This window comes from Electrophorus electricus, chromosome 20 (assembly GCF_041902795.1).
Source record: "Electrophorus electricus isolate QZ-2024a chromosome 20, ASM4190279v1, whole genome shotgun sequence".
NCBI classification, from domain to species: Eukaryota; Metazoa; Chordata; class Actinopteri; order Gymnotiformes; family Gymnotidae; genus Electrophorus; species Electrophorus electricus.
The window spans coordinates 4,175,001-4,184,254 of NC_137516.1; the positions used below are offsets into that span (position 1 = coordinate 4,175,001).

General features: G+C 47.0%; 2 protein-coding genes and 1 long non-coding RNA gene across 4 annotated transcripts in view; 2 read left to right on the plus strand and 1 right to left on the minus strand.

Moving 5' to 3' along the window:
* The window catches only part of ulk1a (unc-51 like autophagy activating kinase 1a), a 16,738-nt gene extending 10,906 nt beyond the window's left edge, over positions 1-5,832 (minus strand). The window contains exons 1-6 of one of the 2 annotated variants that reach the window (XM_027022064.3): positions 5,304-5,832; positions 5,024-5,116; positions 4,887-4,928; positions 2,573-2,605; positions 2,192-2,228; positions 180-353 (exon numbers count right to left, since the gene is read on the minus strand). In XM_027022064.3, coding sequence (XP_026877865.2) covers positions 180-353; positions 2,192-2,228; positions 2,573-2,605; positions 4,887-4,928; positions 5,024-5,116; positions 5,304-5,393 — 469 coding nt within the window. In that variant the 5' untranslated portion in view covers positions 5,394-5,832. The remainder of the gene's footprint in view (positions 1-179; positions 354-2,191; positions 2,229-2,572; positions 2,606-4,886; positions 4,929-5,023; positions 5,117-5,303) is intronic. The other variant, XM_027022063.3, reaches the window with a different exon arrangement.
* LOC113584873 (uncharacterized) lies at positions 953-1,554 on the plus strand. The gene is made up of 2 exons (XR_003411446.2): positions 953-1,176; positions 1,333-1,554. It is a non-coding gene; the product is annotated as an uncharacterized LOC113584873 (long non-coding RNA).
* On the plus strand, positions 5,612-7,506 carry LOC113584872 (uncharacterized). Its single transcript, XM_027022065.3, has 2 exons — positions 5,612-5,869; positions 7,043-7,506. The coding sequence occupies exons 1-2, from the start codon at positions 5,612-5,614 to the stop codon at positions 7,502-7,504; spliced, it is 720 nt and encodes a 239-aa protein (XP_026877866.2). The 3' UTR covers positions 7,505-7,506.
* Positions 7,507-9,254: the final 1,748 nt, after the last annotated feature.

Genomic DNA, 9,254 nt, shown 5'->3' on the forward strand with positions numbered 1-9,254 from the left:
AGCCCAATCAGAATGTAGATCATTTGATATCTTCAGTTTCAGCAAACTGCTCACATTTAACATTATCTAACATCAAGGTTATTGTATTACAGTGATAATAATCAGTATAACGTGGGCACGTTTCTGTGCATAGGAGCAGGGCAGCTTGTTGCAAGGTTGTGTGACGAGGCCTCACTCACCCAGTTTGATGCAGATGTTGCTGGGATCAGACCGGCAGCTGCCACCGTGGGACAGGAGGATGTTCTGGGGCTTCAGGTCTCTGTGCACAACACCCTTGATCCTCAGCACAGCCATGGCAGCAGCGATTTGCACGAGGAAGCTTCGGACAGTGCGCTCGCTCAGGCAGCCTTTTGCTGTGTGGGCAGAGCAGGGAAGGGGGTTAACAGGGGGCCAGGAGAGATTAGTCCGGGTGCTTAATCAGAGACACGGCCACTCGGATAGGCACATGATGGATTTTGGGTGGATAAAGAGGACATTAAGGGAACTCACGAGTGGGTGGTAGCACACAGTAGCAACTGGGGGGGGGGGAACCGTAGTAATGGTGGGCAGAAACAGGACTAACAGCATGAGTAACTAGTAACGGTGGGCAGAAACAGGACTAACAGCATGAGTAACTAGTAACGGTGGGCAGAAACAGGACTAACAGCATGAGTAACCGTAGTAACGGTGGGCAGAAACAGGCACCAGTGAAAGGCAAGCAGACAGTGGCCAGAATGAGATTATACTTGGGGTTTCTACGTTCAGGAGCAGCATCAGAGAGATGTATATAATTAAATGTCATTTAATTATAGGTGAAATATGAAAGTGGGGTAAGCACTACTTTTAGGCACTTACAAAGTCTGTTTGTGAAGGCCAACACTGCTATACACTTTTCATCTAAGCTCCTCCCATCACCAGACCCAGTACTCTGAAGCCCCGCCCCTCTCCTCACCAGGCCCAGCGCTCGCCTGAAGCCCCGCCCCCTGCTGTCCCAGCTCTCCCGATGCCATATCTTTAGGTCTAGTGTTTTTCCACCACAGGAAAGGAGAGATTGGCAGATGGAGGAGTGAATGAGGTCAGGGTGTCGACTGTGTTTCACTGAGCTGTGCCATGGCCATCTCACCCCCACAATGGAGGGGTCTAAGAGGGGGAGAAACATATACCCGTTTCCTGGAAGTCTCTGGTAATGCGGCTGAGGTAGGTGAGACCTGCAGAGGGGCTAAAATAGCGCAGGCTATGCTGATACGGTAAACACAACCTGCCCTTGAATCTGTATGGTGTATCTAACAGAGCCTTTCCATAATATGTTGTGTTCGTGTGTGTCTCTCTCTCTCTCCCTCTGTGTGTGTGTAGGTGAGGGTATTTTTAATGACTCTCCATTTTTAGAAGGGTGTTTGTGAGTGGAGCTGATTTTCAGAAGTCCTGGGTGTCACTTCCACGCCGACAGCGAGAGCTCTTTGTTGGACGATTGTACTCGTGATATAAAGATGCCCAAAAGATTTCTGAGAGCAAAATCAAATCAGGTTTAAGATGTCGTTTTCACTCGAATAAACAATGCTGTGCGATCAGACACGACCACGGTGTTCCCCGTCTGTCTCTCCGCGCTCCACGGCGTCTGCACCGCTCCAATCCGTCGCCTCAGCCACCTACTTTCTGTTTTGTCTCCTGTCTCTGCCCCATTTCTCCGCCCATCACCTGCAACTAGTTCTATCCACTCACCCAGTTCATTTTGTTCAGCAGTTCTTCCCTCCATCTTACTTGTATATATATCCTCGCCCTTCTCTAATGTTTACTGTCTGTAGTGTTTTTAGTTGCCCTCCATCTTGTTCTGTTTATTTTTTTTAAAAATGTGGTTCTAGTACCTTTTAGCCTTGTTTTGTCAGTTTTGCTTTTCTTTTGTGTTGGTTTGTCACACTCTACACGACTGTGATTCCGCACAAAAAAAGACTGACGTTCATCGAGGAGGGTTGATACCACTGCGGCTGCTTGGGCTAAGCGGCATGAAAACGTAGTACGTGTCAATATTACAATAACAGTGCTAAAACTCCCCTCCCTCTTCTGAGCTCAGGCTAGCGTGTGGGAACCGTGCCTTGCTGGAACATTGGGCTATTTCCACAAATGTCAAGAGGTAAATACCGCGACCCGTTACTTTAGCGGGATTCCGTAATTTACCCGGCTGAACTCCGAAACTTTCCCAGCTGGTTCCACTCACCGTGCAGGTAATCCGCAAGGTCTCCGCCATTGCAGAACTGCGGAGGAAGAAGACCAAACGTCAGCCCAGAGGAAAAAGACCCACACCCCACGATGAGTGTGTTGAAGGCCTCAGAGAGGCCAGTGGCACGGTAGCCTCGTTGCTGAGGTCATTTCCAACTGAATGCGAATGGCGCATAACTACAGTGTTGTGTGAAACATGATCTTTGAGAAACGCTACTCAGCTCTTTACATGTTATCTGTTTTGATGCTGAGGGATATAGAAAGTGTTGTTTTAAATCCCTACACTTATACCCAGACCTGCAAATACACTCACACACACACATAAATAAATATTTATGTGTGTGTGTGTGTGTGTGTGTGTGAGAGACCTCTGACTTACTTCCATGATGAGGTAGACGCATCCAGAAATTTCCTGTTTAGAAAATTAAAGATGCAGAGTATTAGAGGACAGTACAATAACATGAACTGTGAACCATGACCTCTGCTCTCTACACACAGCATACAGGGTTGACATGTTTCTCTTTAAAGAGAATTAAGGGAGACATTTGAAAAAAAACAGTGTGTGTGTGTGTGTGTGTGGGGGGGGTAATCTGGAGTGCTTTTATGCTAAATTCTTTGAGCCGGACTGCTCTTCTGACCTTGGTCAGTACAGCATGGGTCTGCCAGCCAAACTTTTACTGAAAGAGGGATCAGTACCTGTCACATGACTAACGTGAGAGCAGAATGAGAAAATGTGAGAAGGGAAATCTGGGGCACGATCCCTGTGGTATTTTGATCAAAGCGCATCACGGATATTTCTTGAAGGGTCCCATGTTTATGAGACCTGCCTGGAATCCCACCAGGACAGTCAGTGGTCCAGCCCTCCGACACGGGCTCCTAACACCGACCTCCAGCATTACCTTAGCTTTCTCTCAGTAGCCTGACGTATATACCATGTGGATTGACCTAACTGGACCCCCCCCCCCCCCGCTCCATTATAAACCACACAGCCAGTCCAGGGTCATCTCTGGATTCCCTAGCACAGCGCTGACATAATGGGCCTTTCAGCAGGGAAGCTCTTGATAATCTGAAGCCTCTGCTTCATACTGGTCAGCCAGTTACAGTGAGTCTCCTGCTGGCGCTTTCGGCTCTTGGGTTACATCCACTTAAAGTAAAACCATAAAACTGCTCCACTGACTCTGAATGATCTGAGCAGTCTCAACAACCACAACACATAAAAAAAATTAATTCAACCGCATCCGAAGAAAGGGGCTCCACTATGGGAACTGGAACACACTGACTGATGTAAAATAAATAAAACACCACCACCACAACAACAAAATTGCCCACAGGATTCAAACAAGTCTCCATCAGAGACGCAGGCATTTGGCACCAGTGGAAGAAGGCAGGGCAAAGTTTCTGCTGACTAAGGCCCAGCGGGGTGGAACTTCTCCATTATTCCATGTGGGCCAGCCCAGCAGGCTGCCAGCTGATGCGCACAGCAGGGGGAGGGGCGGATCCCTCACCTGGCCCCTCCCCTCCAGGAGGGGCCGTGGGCACCCGCTACCACACGGCAACAACCACCTTCCACCATGAGGCGTGAGCCTGCCGGAAGAGGAATTCTGCAGGGAGGCCTAGAAAATGGCGTCCCGGCGTCCCTTAAAGACGGATCACGCGCCGTGTAACGATCAAGTCCTCCGGGGCGTGCACAGCGAGGGACAGGACAGCCATTTCTAAATTATTTGTGTGTGACGGCCATGAGAACAATGCAGAAGGTTGCTGTGGCGAGAGTGTTCTCTCCGCCCCGCTCTCGCAACAAAAACCAGGACACGGCCTCACATATAGCAAATAGCAATCAAGAGCTCGAAATTCAGGTGACCATTGTTAAGTCTGCACGCGACTCGGCAGTCCCGCAAGACATCTCACCGCCAGCCACCTGTGGCTGAACCAACGGCGTTACTGTCTGGATTTCCTATTCACAGCCTAGTTAACATCAAAGCCCTGTATGCAAATGACAGAAGGGCTGGCCTGCGGACCTTGTAGGTGGGAGAAGTCTCCAAAGGGTCACTGGGCTTATTTACCTACTTGGCCATTATATGTCTTACAAAAGACTATTGTAATTGACTGTATTCAAAAGGAGCTGAGCCATGGAAATGAGAAATATGCTAATTATTACTAGCCTACATACAAAGCGTCTAAATTGAGCTCCGTGTTGTGTAAAAAGCTTGCGTGAACATTCTGGCTTCTAGTGTAGATAATGTAGATACAACACCATACAAGTGACCAGTGACAGGTGGCTCTGAGTCATCAACTGACTAGCTGAGATGATATGGGCACTGCAATGATCCTTTACACACACACACACACACACACACACACACACACACACACACACACACACACACACACACACACAGTCAGTCTGCTCAATGCTTTAAGGTACTTCTCCGGTTCCTTGTTCTACTTCCACGAGTCTGGCTGTGGCGTCATTTGGTGGAGCCATTTTTAACCAATCAACGACCGCGACTCCGCACAACATCAACACTCCGCCATGTGTGATTCACAGATCAACGTTCATAATCAAGCCTTCCTCAGAACAATCAGTTCTTCAAGTTCCTTATTAAAAACTTTAACGCTAAGCATTAAGCACTAACCTCTTGAACATCTTATCCGATCGTTTTTTGATCACAGTTGAACTATGATAGCGGACATACCTGAAAGTCCAGTAAAGTGACGATGTTCTCATGTTTCAGCTCCTAGCAGACAAAAAAAGGTAAATCATAATTGTAGTGAAAATTGTCCTACCGGACACTGCGGTGTACTTGTGTGACAGCATGGTCTCTGCACATACCTTTAATATATTGATTTCTTTCCCCAAGAGCGACTGCGACTTGGCCAGATTCTTCCTATTTATACACTTCACGGCCACTTCAACATCCCGTTTCTGCTCAGAGGAATACAAGCAGTTGCATAAGTAAAACAAGAAAAAGACGACACTATCAACAACAGTTGCAGCACAATAATCCCTCCTGTCCTGACTGCTGTACTTTTAGTTTATTCCCACTGATTAAGTCAGCTCCGATGAAGGGCGCATTACACCAGACATACCAGGTTTTGTTCAAGCCTTTTACCTCTTTGTGTTTTCCCTTGAACACCACCGCAAACGCGCCGTGTCCGATTAAATCCTTCCTGTTAAACTCGAATTTTCCGACGCTCTCCATCGGTTTAAAAAGGTTTAAAAGACAAAAAAGTGAAATCAACACGTCGAGGTCCTGCACCTGACGACTTTTCTGGCGCAGTAAAGTTGCCCTCCTGTCGTGCTTTCACCGGGCAGGCGTTCCCAGAAACTACCCTCCGCAGAAGTCATGATCGTTATTGCGTTACGCACCAGCAATCGGTGGCAGGACGGTGGGGGTACGTCCTCCTAGCCAAACACGCCATGGCAGGACGCTGGAAAACCCAAACCCGAGTGTGTTCAGCGCCCCACGCTCCGCGCCAAACCGGGTCTGCCTGCACCAAAGGCTTCGGATCTGCACGCCCAGCTTTGGAAAACTATGCGCCAGCGCCCGCTGAAACGACACTTCTGCACCGGTGGCGTTTTTACTCCCCGAACTGCCTGATCCGAACAAAGGTCCCGCGCCACCAACGCCACGGCTGGGACCGCGGGCGTGCGCACGCCTCGGGCACGCGCGCCAAGGTAACGTCGCTCCTCCTCTGCGCGCACCGGCCAAACACACCACATACTTTATTAGACATTTATAATATATGAACAGCACGCCGACTTAAGTACAGCACGGATCATGTAAAGCAGACAAACAAACAAACAAAAAAACTAGGTATATAATCAAACACGATCAAATCGTAAATTGTCATTTTATTCTAAATAAATATATAAAGAGTATAAAGCGGTGTCTACAGAGGCCACTCAGAGTCCTCTGATAAGACGTTCTTGTCACGCTTTTATCCCAAACGTGCAGAAGAATCAGCCGATAAGAGATAACGACAGGAGGTAAAAGCGAGTGAAAAGCGAGTTGTGAAAAGCGAGTTGTGTTTGAAAAGCACATGAAAGCGAGTTGTGTTTGCGCTCCGTTTCACTGCCAGGCGAGTTTGGTGAGCTTTTGCTAATGAAAACCTCCCAAACGTGTTTTGTTTGCGTGAACGGAGAATTTAAGACATCCCGGTTTATAGCGATTTATCAGTGTAGCAACTCATCTGTACATCAGAAAAAAACAGGCCTGAAGTTCAATCTACTTTTATTTCCCATTTGCAACGTATATACAAGGTTTAAAGGCTTAAAGTCAATAGTCATATTACAGTTATGCACCTAGTTGCTATATGCTGCATCGGTCTGGGGGGCACGCTTTCAGGTTGCTTAAGTAGTTCAACTAGACATTTGCTGGCTTCATAAAACCAGTCTAACACATTAACATAAAGTGAAAGCTGAATTCAGTTTTGCTTGTATTCGCTCTTTAACATAGTTGCTTCGCCAGGTCCGTACTTGGAATGTCAAAAGTGCACGCCACGTGCACGCGCGCTTTAGGGCACGCGACGTAAGATGGCCGTAGTTTAGTCTAAAAATATATTCAGAATAATGAATGATAAGCCTCTCACGGACCGGTATGCAAGAGTATGTTATGTTTAAATACAATGTTACGCGCGTGTGTACAAATCTATAGTTACCTTAAAACTACAGAAGGTGAAATACGCTGTGATCAAGAAAATTATGCAAATAAATGACATTTACTTTACAATCCGCAAGTTCTGTGTTTGTACATCACATTTTAATTACACGTTAGCCTACTTTAAACAACGTTTGTTTACATCATTTTGTTTTTCTTGTTATTTATTCCACATGAATTATTGGCTGCAGCAGGGTGGTGTCTTCAGGACAGAGGAGCTGTGCGACGTCTTCAGGACAGAGGAGCTGTGCGACGTCTTCAGGACAGAGGGGCCGTACGGCGTCTTCAGGACAGAGGGGCTGTGCGACGTCTTCAGGACAGGGGAGCTGTGCGGCGTCTTCAGGACAGGGGAGCTGTGCGGCGTCTTCAGGACAGAGGGGCTGTGCGACGTCTTCAGGACAGAGGAGCTGTGCGGCGTCTTCAGGACAGAGGAGCTGTGGTCTGGTTCTGCCCTGCCAGCACTCTGCAGCCTTGGTGCAGGAGCTGAGGTGACGAGCACAGCAGAGCAAGTTGGTGGCAATGGTCAGAGATCAGAGAAAAAAATGACTGGATCAGGAGGAAACGCTGCCATTACAGAGCAGGTTAAATGCCAGAGGAGGGGCACAAATCTGAATAAAGCATCATCCCAAATGTTACTCCAGCAACAAGGCTGAAACTGCTGTGGTTCACCTCATGTCTCTCTTCTCATGTGGTTGCATCACTGTTATAGGTTTTGGTATCACTTTACGCCATTTAGCTGACTTACAGTTCTAACTGAACACAACAGAGGATTAAGTGTCTTGCTCGGGGGCCCACCAGTGGCAACTTGGCATCGGTGGGGCTTGAACTGGCAACCTTCTGATTAATAGTCAAGAGTTTACCACTGAACTACCACAGCATTGCTTTACATGAGACCAGTACACTCCACTCATGACAAAAGTGAAAGACACACTGTAATTTACAAATATTCAATTACACTGTAATTTACAAATATTAATTACACTGTAATTTACAAATATTAAATTACACTGTAATTTACAAATATTAAATTACCCCTGTCAGTTATCTAGCCTGAGGAGAGACAGAACGTATACAGAATACTGGTAGGTGTGTACTGCCATCTAAAGTCTGGCTGCTGTCTAACATCTGTGCTGGGCTGCAGAATAGGGGTAGGTGTGTGTTACAATCTTCCCCATTAATTTTCTTCTGAACATTAAAACGTTGGATCCTGTAGGACACAGGAATGCTACCTTATCAATGTAAGAGTTCCCAGATGCAACGATCCCAGAGAGTGAAAAACGTATGTCACTGTAACAGTGCCAGGGGAATCAGTAACCTATTAACACTGTCTGCTTCGTCCAGTGACACACACACACACACACACACATATTTTGGCGGATCTTGTCATAGATTTCCAGTATCACCAGTATCACACACAATCTAATTGTCTTACTTATTTGGCTCTAGGTTATTCTTTCCCTCTCTTACCAGTTTAAAAAAATCAGAGTCCCAGTACTGCTATACATCGAGCTTTATTTTTGTTCACTTTAATGGAAGAGTGTAAGTCTCACTTTCTTTGTCAGGATTAAACACAGACAAACAAATAAACAACCATAAACCAAAACTCTATTTCTATGACAGACAGTACAGTAAGAAAAAGAACCGAGGCTTCGGAGAAGGCACCTGACTCACGTGGTTGGTCTTCCAAACAGCTCTGACGTCTGTACACAGACAAAACTCAAAACACACAGAGCTCCCTCCCCATCATCACTACTGTCGTCGTGTTCTCCTCCCTGCGTGCCTTACGTCTCAGCGTGACGAGTCTGAGGTCCGCGTGTGTGCGCTCCCTGCAGACGTGGAGCGTGGCCTTCATACCGCATCCCTGTTTCCTTCAACCCGGCCACGCGCGTGTCCGTCAGCAGAGGCGGATCACGTGACGGCGAGCAGACATATCGTCTGTCTGTTAGGAGTGAGGAGTGATGCGATGGCACACTTCACACCTTACATCTACACTAAACATAAAGGCCGCACATGAAATGGTGCGAAACACTGAATGTCCCTTTTAGGAGAATTCTCCAGAGTAAAATAAGCAAACAAATACAACAAAAACAACAACCAAAAAACAAAGCAAAATACAATGTTACATAATTTAACACCTTAAATAACTATGGTACAAGGCAGCTGTTCGAGTGTAATAACTGAATGTAGATGAAGAACTTTGACTTCCATTGGAAACCCCCCCATTCCAGTTCCATTCTGGCTCGGAAGCTGGACTTTTTTCCTGAAAAAAGTGCCGCGGAGCATCTGCGCCGTTACTAGCTAGCCTTCGGACAGATCTGAGACGGCTACGTGGCGACCCACCCGCCGCGTTTTTTTAACGTGTCACGCTGTCATCTTAGCGGAGCTCTACAGATGTAGCAAGCT